The following is a 16992-nucleotide window of genomic DNA, read 5'->3' as shown; positions in this document are numbered from 1 at the left end:
TTATAAAAAGGTAATCTGTGTGCAAACTGTGCTTACTGTGGATCAGGGTGCAGATAACCTGGTTTGATTGTCCAATTTGAAATGTCCGCCTACAAAAGAATAACCTGCGTCAGAGTGGGTTTTAAGGGAATTTATAAAAATCAATCTTTTTTTATTATTATTATTTATTTTTTAATATATTTTAGGCTTTGTTTGTTTTTTTTTCTCCATTCACAGAGAGACAGCGGCACCGACTGTCACGCAGCTATGCACGCTCGCAGTGTATGTACAGTATGTGCTCGTGTGCTGGGGTACATAATGTGAAGAAGAGGGAAAGGTGATTGGTTGGATAATACAGTAAGAGCCGCTGTTAAACTGAACAAAGAACGGGAGAGGAGAGAGGTGTAGATACCCCCAGGAGAGGCCAGCCTCGGCAGGCAGAGTGAAAATGATGAGCCATATGCTCCTGCATGTCCTCTCTGCTACCATGGAGATAGAGGGGAGAGGGAGTGGTGTGTTTGCAGAACGTGCAAGAAACAATAAAGAGAATTAGAAATTGAGAGAAATCCAGGTTTTAATGTGTAATGCCAAAGGGTTTTATTTTGTGGAAGTGGCCAGTATACAAGGGAACACAGTTAGACTGTATTTTAAAAGGATTTCGTTTGCCCTACATTTAAAGTGCAGCTGAAATGAGGGAATTCTGGGTTTTTGCCTTTAGTACGTTAACACACTCACGACTTAATGTGGTGACACATTCCAGTTTAACAGATCTCATTAACTAGAACAAGAGCATTTTGTTAGATGTGCACTAAGCTGAGGCTTCATTAGAGCCTTTACATGTGTGTGAGTGGGCTTCTGTTCCTTACTGGTGACTTGCTGCTTGGCCATGTGTGAGAGCTGACTGTACTAGTTTGAGTCCACTCATCCTCCTCTCCACTAACCTCACCCACTATTTTCTCGCTGACGCTCCTTCCCTTCCTCTGCCTTTCTCGTCCTCATGATTGTTGAGGGCTGAATTATTGATGGCTGGAGCAGAGCTAAATGAGAAATCAGAGCAGAGCTCTGATGGAGTTATGAGTATGGCTGAAAACAGGGGTGGTTCAGACTTGTACCAAACTGCCGATCAGATCGACTATTAGCGATTGACGAGGCAGTTAACAGATATTTTCCCTGACAATGATAATCTTTGATATTAAATCCGTAAAAGTGACTCTGCTCTTTAATCCCTAATTTAAGGAAGTCAGTTTGTTATTCCTTCATCCGATCTTTAACTTCATTTTTCATGTGCTTGCTCATGACCAAAGCATCTGGCTTTGTCACATGTTCGCTGTGTCACATCTGCCAAATAAGATTAGAAGTTTAGGTGACAATGAGGTAATAGGCTGTATCTGACTCACTCTCTTACCTGCTTCACTATCTTTACATTTTCTGTTTTCTTAAGACTATCTCTGAAGCTAAAATTGACTTCTTATTGTACCATATATACACCAATAGACCACACCGTCAAAACCACCTACATTGTTGTGGTGCACCGTGTTCCCCGTTGAGACATGGTACTCACATTATGTCTGAGTGTGTGCTTTTAGGTTCAGTTTCAGGCACCAAGAAGTTTAAAGTAGATCTATTTCTTCAAGTTGTTAGGTTCTTCTTTCCAGCATGTTCCACAGATGCTCAGTGTGATTGAGATCTGTGAAATTTGGAGGCCAAGTGAAAACTTTGAACTCACCACTATCGTTCTTAAATCATTCTTGAGGAATTTTTATGATGCAAACATTATCCAGCCGAAAGAGGTCACTCCCATCATGGATTAAGGTGTTTCTGTGGTCTGTAATATTTAGCTAGGTGATATATTTTAAAATATATCACATCAATCCGTGAATCTAAAGTTTCTCAGTTGAATATTCCCAGAGTATTAACGTACCTTCACCAGCTTGCCTTCTGCCTTCTCTTCCCAGGGTTAAAAGCCCACAGGTGGTCAGACTAGGCCACATTCCCCAGTAGTGGTGCTTTCAGTAGTGGACATGGGGCAGCATGCAGGTTTCACCAGTTTTTACAGTAACTCTCAGACTAGTCTTCACTTCCTTTGGTGGCTTCTTTGAGCTATCACATTTTGGCTCTTCACAAAGTGAGTCCAAGTTTTTTTCCGTTGCCTATTTTTCCTGCGTCCACCAATGTAACTTCAAGAACTAGCTGATCAATCCACACCTAATTTTGGATCTAACTGGGGGGAAAAAAAAGAAAATTGGTTTAAATTCTGCTTCTAAAAAGCTAGAATTAAGCTAGTCTCAAAAAACTGATTTACTCAAAAAAGTAAATCAGAATGACTGAAATAACTTTTCTGCACCAAATGCAGAAGCAGAAAATCTTCACTTGTACTCCCAGTTAAATGTCAGATGTCTGTGCAAGTGTTGCAATTAATGTTGGAGCCATGTGTTGTCCTGACTTTTATTTTATTTAACACTTGTTTACATTTAGGTAACAAAAGAGCAGCATGACTCTGGGGTGACTTTTTCCTTTTTCCTTACTTGACAGTGCCACTTCTGCTTTTCTTGGCCTTTCTCACTTCCCTTTCCTATAAAATTTCATGCGCTATATCATGGCTTCTGGAGGGCTCCTGTGTCCTTTTGAAGTCCACATCACCATTAGGGCACTGGACGTTTAATGGAAGAGTTGGAGATTACTCGCATGTCACACTCGCAGTGTTGGTCCGTTACTAAATACCAGTACTTTGAAAGCGTGCTTTGAAATTGTATGTTAACTAATATTTCGAATACAACTATTGCAACAGATAACAGAGTTTTTAAGTAGTGCTTTTTGTAGTTGCCATTTGGAATTTTTTTTTCTGCTGGACCTTTTAAAGACTCAGTAAAGAAGTTGTTAGGTCAAACATCACGATCTTACTACACTCCCTGAAAATTGCAGTGCTCCTTTCATACAGGAGCGCTGGAATAGTTTACTTGCAGTTTACTTTGATGCCTTTTATGATACAAGTGCTGTTTATAACTCACATGTGGCTTCAACTTACAACTAGCCATGTGTCCCACTTCATATATATATTGTGTATTTGTCCTACAAAGGCTGCTGGAAATGTAAATCAGCTCTGCAGTGAAAAATGATCCTTTTTATGGTTTTAAAATCTTTGATTTCTTTCATTATTTTGTTTTAAATGAAATACAGTAAAATGGTGAGAGATGCAGAAAAGGAGGGCTCACATTGCATTACATGCACCGACATGCATTTGAAAGTGGAGTGTAACATGAATTGATAGAAATGGGACCCATTAAGGGTAAAAGCAACTGGAGAAGTGGAGAGAATAGAAAATGGGAGGAGAGAGAATTGAAGAGGAGGAGGAGGAGGAGAGCAAACTGAGAGTGTACAGAAGCATTACATCATTCCTGACCTCATTAGGGCTTTTCTCTCTCCCACCACCACCGCCACCCCTCACTCTGTTACTCTCTCTAGCTTTCCTACATATCCTGTCTGCTTCTAGCTGTGATCAGCTATGTGCGGCTGTCTATATTTGGCTGTACTGAGATACTATTTAAATAAAATCTTCCAAGATGTAAAATAAATAAATAAATAAGAAGTGCATTTGGGCATAACCGAGACGAGGCTGCAGTCCTTGAGCCGTCTAGATAATTTGTTCTATCAGGCATATTTGGCAGCCTTCTATCTGTAGCAGCAGTTACATGCCCAACAAATACATGTCATTGTCAAGTACAACATTGAAACAGTGCTGGTGTGCTGCTTTCCTGCTGTACAGTATGTCATGATCAGGGGATTCAGTGATTCTGTATGTGCTGCACTCTGGTGGACAGTTGCAGCTAGTGCAACTTATTTACTCAAAGTCCCTCAAGCCTCGCTAGAAAGTGCCCGGATCACTTTTGTGAAATTGTAGTTTCTTTTTGGTTGTTGCTTATTAATGCTTTGACAGTTGTTGTTTTTTTTTTTTAAAGGGTGTGGGTTGCCGAGATGTTTTACTGAGCTGCATTATTCAAGAGTTCCTGTTATTGTGTCTTCCGCATCTGTGACAGAAAGATAAATACACGCCATGCCAGTGTTGTGAAACGGACACTAAGAAGTTTATTCTTTTGTGGTTCTTCCAGTTCTTTTGTTCAAGATCAGGTCCACAGCATGCCCTTGTGTTTGAGTGTGTGTGGAGAAATGAAACAGAAATTGTATAGAGAGTCCAGCTGTGTATGAATGCAGCTTCAGGCTGCAAAGAGTTGGCTCAGTACAGCTGTTACAGTAAGGAGGCAGAGAGGAGTTCAAACAGTTGGCATTAGCCCGACTGCTGCTTATATCTGCTCTACTGTTTTACTTTGGCAGGACAAAGTTTAAGTAGCCACATGTTTTCTGTATTTGTTGTTTTCTTAGTTCAGTGGGAGTAAAATTTTGGATTTAAAAGTAGAGAAGTTGTAATAAACCTCCTGAAAGAACCACTCAGCAAGCGCAAAGTAGAATGAGAATCTGGGAAGCTAAGTCAAAGTGAAGTCTGGCCTAGATTTGATGTAAAGTGCTCCATTTTTTTTTTTCTTCTAGTTATCCTGTTTTATAAACAAGGCCAATCCCACTGAAAGACACCTCGTGGAAGTTTGCTTTCGGTAGATGTGTTTAATAATAATTTAGATTTGTGCATTTACAGGTGAATGAGTGAAGGGTTTCTTAATGGGAGCCTTAACAGCAAATTTAATTCACTTTTTTCCCCCCACTTGTCTATCTGTCCTCTAGTCATCGGAGCTGGATGACATCCTGAATGACCTGCAGAACGCTCAGCCACAGCTCTTCTGTGAGCCGCGGCCTGTTTCGTTGCCCAGTCCCATGGACAAACAGAACATCATCAATGACATCCTGCAGATGTCCGAGAGCAGTCCTGTCATGGCTGCACAGCCGCAACACCGGGGCCTTGGGCCCGGCATGGGACCCACTAGTGAGTCCCTTTCTTTGTTTGAAAAACAGAAAAAAGTGCACTAACCACATTGTATATTCATAAAATACTCCAATGAGCATGCAGGAATAAGCTGCATTTATTCCTGTCTTCAGACTTTGGCGGTGTTCGACCAGGCCAGCCAGGAAGGGGTTTGTCTGTTAGAAGTGTGTCTCTGGACGTGAATATGTCCCCCCAGCAGCCATCATTACAGTACCCCATAAGGACCACAAGCCCATACACTGTTATGCAGCAACAGCAAGGCATGGTGGGGAACCATGGCATGATGGGTAACCAGGCTGCTATGGTCAATGCAGGTAGGTGTGATGGTTATGATTTGCAGAAGCTTGTATTTGTCTGAATGTGTGTGATACTGCCTTCACACCTCACTATATCCTAAAAAAATGAATTAAATCCATGTTTAAATGCTTGTTTATGCTCAGATTGCTGGATGAAAATATTCAGTCTGTAAGAGTGGCTTATCTTGTTACTGTGCAGGTATTTAGCTACCAGAAGCTTTGTTTTAGTTTTGTAGTCTAATGATAAATCACATTTGAGCAGGCTTTAGCTGCATGAAGGAAACCCTGAAACATTGGCCGTCTTGCTCGGAGGCTAAATCTTGAGATCATTGTTTCTCAGATTACATAGCGCTGAATGTGTTTCCTCAGTTTAGATTGACTGTCTGTAATGAATCTCTTTTCAGTTTTTGACAGGTTTTTGTGAAGTGTGATTTCCACCTTTCAATCTCACAACAGCCAAACAAGTAGAGACAGAAATTTATTTTTCTTCTCCTAGATAACTGTGGTAACACTTAGAGCTGCTCCTGAGTTCTGAGGAAGGACTTCGTTCCTTGTGTGTGTCGCTCACCCTTTAACGTATCATGGCACTGTGACTCACTTCCTGTGACAGGAAACAATCACCCACACTGGCACAAAGTTCTCTGACTGCTACTCCCACATATTAGTCTTTCCTCCTTATGTAGCATCATGGGGGCAGCGGGCATCTACTGAAATCTGTCCTGAGATTTTTCTCATTGGTTCTTATCTTCGTGTGTGTGTGTTCCCCCAGCACTGATGGCTCCAAGTGGTCCACGGCCAGGCATGCAGCAGCAGGAGGGCTGGGTAGGCCCAGCTTCTGCACCTCCTATAGGAGCGCCGGGCCCTGGCCATCAAAATGCCATACAGGGCAGGACGGGACCCAGTGGTACTCCCATGAGGCCCAACAGCCAACCAGGGCCCCGACAGATGATGCAGTCTCCAATTATGCCTAATAGTAAGAGCGCTGTGTACCAAAAAAATACATATTACAATGTTTTAAATGCAGAAAGAACCACACTGCTGGTTTTCAGACTGAGCAATGCAATAAAGCTATTTCCCAGCCCCTAAGAGAGTACCAGATTCTCCAGCATGTCAGTATAGAAACCCAGAACAAAATTACTTGTACTTTGTGGAAATTAGATCTGAGTTGTCAGGTGTGATCCATCTAAAACTCCTTAGCAGATATCTACTTGTCATACTTGTAAAAGCTGCCATCTAGTGGTTAACCACAGTGCAGCACATGGCGTTAACTCAGATCTGCTACCCTGCACGTTCCTTTATTTTAAAGAGTATTCACTCTTGATTCATCATGACCCATAAGTACTTCACTGTCTAATATTTAGCCAATCATTTTTTTTTCTTCTCTATTTAGCCCAACCAGATATAGACATTGGAATGGTTGGTGACCATTTCTCACAACAACAGGCTCCACCCAACCAGACGGCCCCCTGGCCAGACAGCATGATGCCAATTGATCAGACAGCTTTTGTAAACCAGAGCAGGTAAGCTCATTACCAGCGTAGCTCAGTGGCATAATTTTACACAGTTAACATTTTTATTCTCATCAGACTTCTATATTTTTTAATAGTTTAACTGTTGGTCTAAATGTTTGCTGTGGCATATACAAGACAATGTTTTTAAAATATTTGTTTGTCTCCTCTTCGCTCAGGGCTCCACCCCAGGATGATCTGCTGTGCAATACAGGGCTCAGCTCAAGTGATGGCAGTGCAGTGGACGAGGGGGCTCTGATGTCTCAGCTGTACACCGCACTAAAAGACTTTGATGGCCTGGAGGAGCTCGATCGTGCTCTGGGGATCCCTGCTATGGTAGAACAGGTGGGATTTCCATCCTGCCAAACCTACATTATAACATTCTTGGTTTTTAAGTGATGTTTTATTATTTTTGTTTGTGGTGCTGCATTTTTTTTAATAATATATGGCTGCCTGTTTCAGAGCCAATCACTGGAGCCAGACCAGTTCCCCCAGGAACCCTCGGTGATGTTGGATCAGAAGCCCCCCATGTACACCCAGCAGTTCGGTCCCCCAGCATCACACATGGCACCGAGAGGCTACCCTGGTGGCCCCATGCAAGAGCCAGGTTTCCACCCGATGCCTGGCCAGATGGGTCCACGGCCAGGTTTCCAAATGATGCGAATGCCGGCCCGGCCAGGACTCAGGCCTACTGGAGTCGTCCCCAACCAGCCCAACACACTACGACTGCAACTCCAGCACCGGCTTCAGTCACAGCAGGTGCACATGAATCTAGACTGTCCTGACACTGCTGGAAGTACTCTTGCTCACTGATTCTTGACTCTACTATAACCTCTCTCTTTAGGATCGAGAACACACGGACAGGAATTGTGTTTTTATCCTTGAGGGTGACATTTTAGCAGCTTCGATGACAACATAGGAACTTTTAAATCTACCTGCCACGCATTAGGCTTCCAGTGGACTTTAGCCTAATTCTAATGTAAAACTATAGATTATGTTATTTTCAAATCCTGATTAACAGTGTCTTCATAAAAATTAGATTATTTAAGGGTTTTAACCCTCCAGAGTCATGGATATAATTGGCCATTTTTTCCTACTTTTAATTTACTTTATACTTTTAAAATTAAGTATAAAGTTGAAATTATTTTTTTAAACTATGAAAACCACAAATATGTTTAATGCATCATATTCATAACTTGAAATGCAAATATAAATTGTTGTTTGCTAAATTTGTACACAGGCATGAAACCTTCGAGGTGTGTGACTCCTGTTGTCCACCTGCAGATAGCGTGTACATTTCAATCTGCCTTTGGTGGCTTTTTGGCCATTTCTGATATTCAGTAGTGGCTTCATTGACACACAACGAGCGGCCTCATTGTTTTGACACACACAAACAAAAACATGACTACACTACACACTAACTGTAGAATCCAAACATGCTAAATGTCTCGAAACTTGCTATTTATATCGCTCTCTTTTGCCATTACTTTCATTTTTTTCTCCTTTTCCTTAGCAACCAAATACCACATGTTGCCATAGAAGTGTGTGATTGGTTGATGTGATGTATTTTTCCACCAATAGGAAAGGTGTCTTGTTTTTGTTTTGTTTTGTGTTAGTGCTTTGAGGGCTTTCCTTGAAAATCCTGTTTGTTTGTTTGTTTGTTTGTTTTTGTTTTTTTAGACACACAGCATCTCCGTCAGCTACAGAGGGTTAAAAAGTGTATATTTCTCTCTGTAACAACCATTTTCCTCTGTTTTTTCTTCCAGCAGAATCGCCAACCAATGATGACTCAGATGAGCGGTGTGTCAAATGTGAACCTACCTCTTAGAACTAATGCTCCAAACCAGGTATATGCCCACTATCATTACATGAGCCGCCTGCACAGACATGTTGTGACTGTACGTAGGGTTCATCTCTTTAATAGCTTGCAGTAAATTAAAGGCTATGATGTCAGTGTTGTGTAGACTTGCTTTTTGTAGATGCTGTTAGTGGGGGTTTTTGTTTTGTTTTTTATATTCAAACCACCTCTCTTACTTGAAGGGAACCATCAATGCTCAGATGTTGGCACAACGTCAGCGGGAGCTGCTGAGTAATCACCTGAGACAGAGGCAGCAGCAGCAGCAGCAGGTGCAACAGGCCCAGCAGGTCCAGCAGCAAAGGAGCATGGCCATGAGGGCTCAGGGCCTCAACCTGCCTCCCAACATGGCCGCCGGAGGCATGAGTAACCCTCGGAATCCCCAGGCCAACCCCCAGCAGCTCCCCTACCCGCCCAGCTACGGTACCAGTACAGGCCTGGCTTCGTCACCTCCCCCTACCAGCTCCTTCCCCTCTCCTCTCTCCCCCAGCCTGCCCTCTCTTACCCCCAACCTCCACCTGCATGGCACTTCCTCCTCTTCCTCCACTCCCTCCTCCTCCTCACAGATGATGATGGGAAACACAAACATGATGGGCGGACAGTACGGGGCCGTACTCAGCCCCCAAATGCAGCACAGTGCCTTTCAGTTTCCCAACTCAGGTACTGCTCCACCACCCCAGCCAACCACACACCTCACCCTACTACCTGTGTTCGTGTTCGTATGTGTGTGTTGATGTGACCACCTGAGCTGCTTCATGTGCTTTTTGGTAGCTGCTATCATGCGATTTGTAACTTTATATACTGATGACTAGAATAATCAGCTTCCATTGCATCATGCAAATCATACTTAATATTCTCCCCTTTAAAACGGAATAACTTGTGAGTAGTTGTCTGTAAGTGTGGCCATATGTCTTTATTATTTTGTGCGCTGTCCAAAAAGGGTGACCTGGCTATTCACTCTTGCTCCACCAGGGGACACTAGAAGCACAATAAAGCATTATTTCATGCTCCACACTGATGCCAAACTCTAAATATTGTGATCAGTAAGGACATGAATCATCTCTGGTACCTGTCAGTCTAACAGCTTGACATGCAGCCTGGGTATGATCTATATAATTTGGTAATCTGGTTTGTTAGAGAACTTTTTATTTATGGTTTGTGGGTGCCTGCAGAGCAATAGTTTCATCTCTCTCTCCCCTTTCTCCCTCCTGACCTATCTCCCAATCCATTTTCTTTCTAGTTCTCTGCCTTCTATTTGTCACATGCATGACGGAAATATAAATTTTGGCTAATAATTCTGGAATGGGCTATTATCGCGTGAGGTGCTCGTCAAAGTGTTTTGTCTTTATGTGGCATGTTTGTGTCATTTGCATGGAGTCGACTACACTTCCTTACTCATTGCATTGGTTTATTAACAAGTCTCCGTGGGTTGAGTCGGGCTGACCTCTTTTGATCCACAGGTATGAGCCAACCGGCAGATGGAACATTTGGAGGTCCCGGCACACCACAGAGCCCTCTGCTTTCACCCCGCATGGCCCACACACAGTCCCCAATGATGCAGCAGGGCCAGCAGAGTGCTGCTTTCCAGGGTTCCCCTGACATGAATGGATGGCCGCAGGGTAATATGGGAGTCAACAGGTAAGGATGGCTGATGCACCTCATTACAGCATCAGTTCATGTTGTCAACTCGAGTTCTATGAATATATGCGTAGCTATTTTTAGGAAGGGCTCGTGAGGAGATTCATGATTATCAACAACATTGTTGATATCCATAGAGAGTATTGACATCCATTATCCATAGAGTTGTTTGTACCACTTGTTAAAGATGAAAAACTTGCCAGATTTCTCTGGCTGACCGAGCAGGTCACACCCCAAAGTGAGTGTTGTCACGTACTTTTCTTTCTGCATTCATATTATTGATTTTGTGTTTACTTACACAACTTCTCTCTCCTCCGCAGTATGTTCTCGCAGCAGCAGGCATCGCCGCAGTTCAGCCAGCCGAATAACAGCAACATGTACAACGGCAATGGCATAAACCTCAACAACGCGTCACTGGCCTCCAATATGGCAACCAGCAGCATGGGCCAGATGGCCGGACAAATGAGTGTCACGTCCATGGCCTCGGGTCCCTCACCTGGCTTGCCCTCCATGGGGCAAGAACAGGTAAATACTTTCAGGCCAGTCCAGATACATTGGTCCTTTAAATGAGACAACATTAGGAAGCTTTTTTATTTTTTTTTCTAATTGTTAGAGCAAAAATGGTGAAACTTGAGTGGTTTAGGAAATACCCACTGGTGTTTCTCATCCTTTCACAGTCGGGCATCATCGGGCTTGGCCTGACCGAATTAGAGGTGTTCAGGGGCTCCTGTAATATCCTCAGGGTATCTCTTTACAGTCGTACTCTGTAGAAATCAGTTCCAGGTTAACTGAATGGACCCCACAAAGTTTTACACAGTAATCAGGGGACCAAGAAATACTAAAAGGCTTTTCTCTCCACTCCTGGCTTCTACTATCAGTGTTTGTCTTATCATACGACCCCGAGTGTTTGGGTACACTTACTGAACCAGCAGGCTAGTGAATAATTTAGTTGTTTACGTAACTCTTCTTGCTGTAGTTCTGCTGCATAACTTGAACTTAGAGGTCAGTGATGTAATTAGCAATGTGCACTTCCAAGCCGGAGCGTTGAGACTGTAGACGGCTAAAGACGGGTATGCCGATCAAAGACCAGCCTCTGTCAGCTGTGGACTCACGAGCTGGTTGGCTTAACATGGAGAGCTTGACTCCTTAAGGCCTCAGATCTGTCAAATCGCCACAGCCTTTACACACATTCAGGAGAGTGACCCTACGTCATTAGGAGAGGTGAAGTCATACTTGCATGTAGATAAGCTACTTCTCCCACTCACTAAAAATTTTTCACTTTGGCAGCACTTAGTTGCTGGTGTTTATCATTGTTTTAATGTTGTCCAAGTTAATCCTTCTTCCTTTTTCTCACTGGTATTGTTAGCTTGGTATATGGAAAGCACTGTTGTTGTCCGCGATGCTTTTAAGCCAATAAAGGGCCATGAATATTTAACCAAGGGGCTGCCATTCGATGTCTGCACTTGAGACTGTTGTAACACACCAGTATACGTGTCACTTGATTTATCTCCCTTGCAGGATTATAGAAAAATATTGGCACTTAGATTATTTCAATTATTTACTGTTTGCCCATTAGTGCAGGCATCTGTGATTTACCGACTTGTTTTTGAGCCGACGATGCACTCCGCTCTGCAAACAAGTTTAGGTTCTGCAAGTTCAAGTTAACCAGTCAGATGTGCTGCTGTTGAATTGCGGATTCAGTAACTGCCTTTCTAGTTGGGACTTACAGTGTGCCGTTTCTCTGCAGAAATACTGTTGACCCCCATGGAGCTACTCACCTGGACCTCAGTGATCAACCTGGCTCAAGAAGCGCGTCGGCCCTTTAATTATTTAAAAAAGAAAAAGAGAGAGAGAAAGAAAGAAAACACGTAATCAACCGACTGCCCCTTGAACCAGCCAGGCCGTGCCCTGACCCCCGACCCCTCGCCCCTCCCCAGCTCAAGTTTGCCGTCTGTCCAGCTGGATCCCACTCAGACACTGGCTGGGGAAGGATCGCGGATATCTGTCCCAACAAGCCTAATCCTCCTGGAGGGAGAGCCTCGTGACGAGCCAGTCAATCTGCCTGTCCACCTGCATTCACCGTAGTGTGACTTACTGTAGGCCTCCTGGTGGGGTACACTGACTTAAGGGGGCGGCAGTGGGTGGATTTTGTTCAGATGAATGTATTCCTCTCAGTGGACAGCGGCCATTTACAATCTCATCTCGAAAGATCACATACACTGATTTCTTCTCTTCTCTACCCCCGGAGCCCCCTTTATTCTCCACCCCCTCCCCCAACCTCTGGATCGTTGGAGAAATTTCCACATAGTTCCGAATGGCAGCAAATACTCCCAAGTTATGTTCACACTTATGGATGGAGCTCAGACACTTAGCCGATTTTGCCTTTTTGCTGTTCTTTATTTTATTGTTTTTGTTATTATAATTATTATTATTGTTGTTGTTGTTGTTGTTTTTTTAGATTTTTCCTATTTGTTTGTTTCTGTTTGTATTTTTGTTGTTGTGAAAATTTAAGATGTAGAGTGAAAAATATGGTGTTTAGAAAAGAGAGTGAGAGAGAAACTGAACGTGGGGGGGAAGAAAACACTGCAGAAGACTGGTTTGAATGGTGAATTCTAAGATTAGATTAATTAAAGAGGTTTATATAGTGTATAAAATTAAGTTTTATTTTCTGTATAGATTCATTTTAATTATTGTAGATTATTCTTTATCTTAGTAGCAAGAAGAAGAATATTTCTAAAATTGTGAAAGAGGCACTTCTTTTTATAATTTTAACAGCAATGGTTGTATTCTTTCTGAGAAGATTCTTCTATTAACCTGAATGGTGGATTTTGCTTTGGTCATGTAGTTTCAGAAGATGTCAAAATCAAATATAGTTTGAAATTAATTACAGAGTTTGTACATAACAATAAGTAAAATCGTTTTCTTTCCTATTTATTTTATTCCCTGGGGCTTAACGTCTCTCAGCCTGGTCCCCAACTGCCTCCTGAAGCAGAGCAGTGTTTTGGGGGGAGGGGTTGTGTGTGTGTGTGTTTTTTGAGGAAGTGGAGGGAGAACCTTCACCTTCTTAAAGTTCTGGTACAGTGCAGACAGGGGTGCGGGCGGGAGGTAGGGAGGGTTGTAAATGGGTGTGCTGTGTATACAGTGTACAGATTATCGCTTGCTTCTCTGCCTTTAGCATAGAACACAACAAAAATAAATAAAAGAAGGAAAAAAATCAATTCAACACAGCCATACACTAAAAAAAAAAAAAAAAAAAAAAGATAAAGTGTGCTTTCTATGTTGTCTGGAGTGGAAAAATGCTTCATACAAGCTGCTAGGTGCAAACTGTTCTGTGTGTTGTAAACAAGCAATAACAATTACTTGAGAATCTTTTGGTTTGGTTTTTTTTGGTTTGGTTTTTTTTTGTAATTTTTGTACAGTTTCCTGGGAAAAAAGGACACGTTTTTCCTCTGTGTTTGGATGCAGTATTAAACACAGTTTTTTATTGCAGTTTGTACCAAGAAAGTCTACATCCACAGACACACACACATACACAGCACACACACACAGCGTTCCTATTAGATTATGCAGCATAGGCTGAGATCTGGAGAGGGAGTTAGTTTGTGGTCCCCATATTGACACATGCCCTCTCTGCCTCCAGCCGTTCTTCTATAGCAGAGGTCAGAGTTAAGACTGCACGCTTCACAAGAGCTGCTCTGACAGACACTTAGCCATATTTTATGACCTCAGGCAGTTAGTTCACCTATAAAGTGTTCAGTAATGACCTGCTTGTTCTTGTGCCCCACCAGACGGGGGGGTTGGTTTGGCCTTCACAAGATCTAAAGCGAGTCATCTTCTCTAACCTCAGAAGATTTTCCTCAAAAAAAAAAAAATAAACTTTTTATATTGACTATTTTAACCCAGGACAGACTTTGAGCAAGCCAAATAATCTTCACATTTCAATTGGATTTCTGAATTCTACTCATTTTCTTTTTATTTATTTATTTTTTCTAAGTAACCATTTGATGGTTACCATGGTTTGGCCCACAGGAAAAACAAGAAATTTATGATGATGTCACTCAACAGGGTCTGATGTAAATGTTACATCATAAAACAGGAAGAGAATCACTCTGAATGTATTGTCCATAAAGGCCTAAGGATGTGACTGGTGGTGCATTGAGGTGTGGACAACATGTGCGGTTACACCGTGCTCTTCTCGGTGTTTCTGACGTTATCCATCGTTGCTTCTTTTTCCTTGTTTTTGCCACTTTTAATTTCTGTATGAAATTTGAAGCTGTAGCAATTCAACTGTGGAACAAAGGAAGCCTGCATTAACGCTTTGGTTGTTCTGCAGGTGCTTTTTTTGTTGTTCTAGTTGTTGTCGTAGACCTACAGGAGATCCCACCTTTTTGATAGATGCTGTTTTGATTGTACAAGGAAAAAAAAAAAAGATGCGGCCGTGCAGAATCAGCCTTTTGAGCCATTTTTAAAAAAGGAATCACAGCCCTTTGCAAAATTTCCAAAGATTGTTAAGATTTTAAAAAGACTTAAAGCCATGTTGGTAGCAGTGCATTTTTTTTTTCTTTTTAGCACTTATAATGAGGACAGGAGCAAATAAATGATTTTTGCCCCTCACAGATATCCAGGCTTTGGACCCATGAATCAAAAATATTTTTTTCCTCTGTAACTTATGGTTTTGAAGAACTTTAAATGCCCTTTTGTATTGTCTGCCAATTTCTTAGAGCTAAGATGCAACCTTGAAATGCTAAAAACCCTAGCATAATGCCTTAGATTTTGTCCGTTCTTGTACATTACACCGCTGTCTGTATAAATTTGTATAATGACTTGTGTACAATATTGAATGGGTGCATCATTGTTCAACTCTTCTCAGCTGCTGGGAACTTGGTCACGGTTCTCCTTTGCTCTCTGTTCCGTGTTGGGTCATCTCCTCGCCCTCCGCTCACTGTTTGTATGGACAAAGGTGATGATACATAGGGATACCGAAGCAATATGTAATATACTCTATGGACTTTCTGAAGAAAGCTTACTGTTGTGTTTTACCCCCCTCCTCCCGAGATATTTTTTCTGCATTGTTCACGAGTCACACTGTATACCCGCATCGATCATTGTACCCCTAGTGTGTGAGCGTTTTATGCAAAGTTAGATATACAAGAGAAGTTAAAACCACAGTTATGCAAGTTGTGAACTAATATGGCTTCGCTGATGCTATTTGCCTTGTAAATAAAGAATTCTGTTATTGCATTATTTAATCGAGCGACTCTTATTTCATTTCCCAGCGCACGAAGATTAGTGTTCAGGTTTTGTTTTTCTAACTGAAACATAAAAAAGTTATTAGCTGGCTACTTAGTGACATCTTTATTTAGTTTTTCATAAACATAACAAAGTTGAACAAATATATTTCAGTATATGATAAGCTATTGTAAATGTTATATAATTGGTAGACTTTTTTTTTATTAATATAAAAGATCGCAAGTCATCGAATCGCCAAAAGTTTCGAATGAAATATTTCATTCGCCAGTAAAAACTGAGCTTTTTAAATGGTTTTATGAAGCTGTAGGCCTCTTATGTTTGTTTTATTTTTCCAAAAAACCACAAGAAGCTCCGCTGATCTAGAGCACAAGAAAATTGCCTGTTTAAAATTAGCAATAAAAACCTTTTATAAAAAAGCAAACAACTTTACATTTGCACTTTACTGAAGTATTGATGGGGATTGGGTTAAGTTTTTTTTCTGTATACAATAAAGGTCGGAGCAGTGATCTAATAAATGCCTGGTCATTTCCCCGCTATTTTTTTTTAATCTCTTCTTTATTTCTAGCGTCTAAGTGTGAAGCACGATAATCCACTCCACGCCTCGTGAGCAAATTGAAATCTTAGGCTCGTTCTCATAATCGGCCTCACTGTGGCAAAGAGAGCCGACTCCGAAGTGCAAAGAACACGGGGGTGGGTTGGCCCTGAGAAAATCTATGGGGTGGGTGGCATTGAAATGCATGAGGTTGAGCTGACTCCTGGCCAATAGGAGTAAGGAGATAGCTGTATACGGCATAGGTGCCCTCAGATGACCACAGAGCAGCACATCCTCTCTTAAGTTTCGGCTGCTCCCGGCAGAATCTGAACGTTTGTCTGCAGTGTTTGATTTTACAGCACGGGAGGTTGATCAAACTCTGGCCTGTGGGCATGACGGACACATCGCCCGCGTGAAGCTCCTCTAATTGTTTTCAGAAGGTAAGCTTCTTTATTAAAGTTCACAAAATGTTTGTAGCGGTCCGCTTTAATTTCAGTCATCATTTCACATGATTCATATTTGTTTGTACCTTTTAAAAAGTAATTTTAAAGCCCCCCCAGCGGGCATTACGCACTCCTATCGCGACCCTATTTCCCTTCATACAGCGGGCTGATTGTAAAAGTCATTAAAAGCTTCATTAATGTTGACCTCTGCTCTGGCCAGCGGTTCTTTAATTAGTGTCATGACCCTGATTTGTCTCTCTATTTACTGGCTGACTGGTAAACTGTTCCTAAAAAGCACACCATCATGCAGTGGGGGCATCTGAAAAGCCTCTGATGAACATTTGATGTGTGGCTTGTGTGTGACCCTTCAGCTGGAAATAATGCAAAATCGGCTGTCCGAGTTCACTGCGGATTGCTTTCCCCCTTTATGTGCGCAGTATTTTCATCTGTCGCCGACAGTTTCATTGCGTTTCATTTTAAAAGAAAAACACTGCGAACCTGTTGTAGATTTCAATTTCTTAGCCATAATCATCTGCAGTTTGTATCAGTTCCACATTTAAC

At 42.0% G+C, this 16992-nt stretch overlaps 1 protein-coding gene across 9 annotated transcripts in view; it reads left to right on the top strand.

Moving 5' to 3' along the window:
- The window catches only part of ncoa2 (nuclear receptor coactivator 2), a 61707-nt gene extending 46257 nt beyond the window's left edge, over positions 1 to 15450 (top strand). For 5 of the 9 annotated variants that reach the window (XM_082547050.1, XM_082547052.1, XM_082547048.1 and 2 more), the window contains 11 exons: positions 4711 to 4909; positions 5023 to 5223; positions 5975 to 6178; positions 6596 to 6725; positions 6893 to 7058; positions 7176 to 7472; positions 8480 to 8560; positions 8754 to 9228; positions 10029 to 10206; positions 10527 to 10731; positions 11954 to 15450. In XM_082547050.1, coding sequence (XP_082403176.1) covers positions 4711 to 4909; positions 5023 to 5223; positions 5975 to 6178; positions 6596 to 6725; positions 6893 to 7058; positions 7176 to 7472; positions 8480 to 8560; positions 8754 to 9228; positions 10029 to 10206; positions 10527 to 10731; positions 11954 to 11965 — 2148 coding nt within the window. In that variant the 3' untranslated portion in view covers positions 11966 to 15450. The remainder of the gene's footprint in view (positions 1 to 4710; positions 4910 to 5022; positions 5224 to 5974; positions 6179 to 6595; positions 6726 to 6892; positions 7059 to 7175; positions 7473 to 8479; positions 8561 to 8753; positions 9229 to 10028; positions 10207 to 10526; positions 10732 to 11953) is intronic. The other 4 variants (XM_082547054.1, XM_082547056.1, XM_082547053.1 and 1 more) reach the window with 4 other exon arrangements.
- The last annotated feature ends 1542 nt before the right edge of the window (positions 15451 to 16992 follow it).

Source organism: Aulonocara stuartgranti, assembly GCF_965226115.1.
Source record: "Aulonocara stuartgranti genome assembly, chromosome: 9".
Lineage (NCBI taxonomy): Eukaryota > Metazoa > Chordata > Actinopteri > Cichliformes > Cichlidae > Aulonocara > Aulonocara stuartgranti.
The sequence above is the reverse complement of the archived record's forward strand: the minus strand, read 5'-3'. Positions and strand labels throughout refer to the sequence as shown.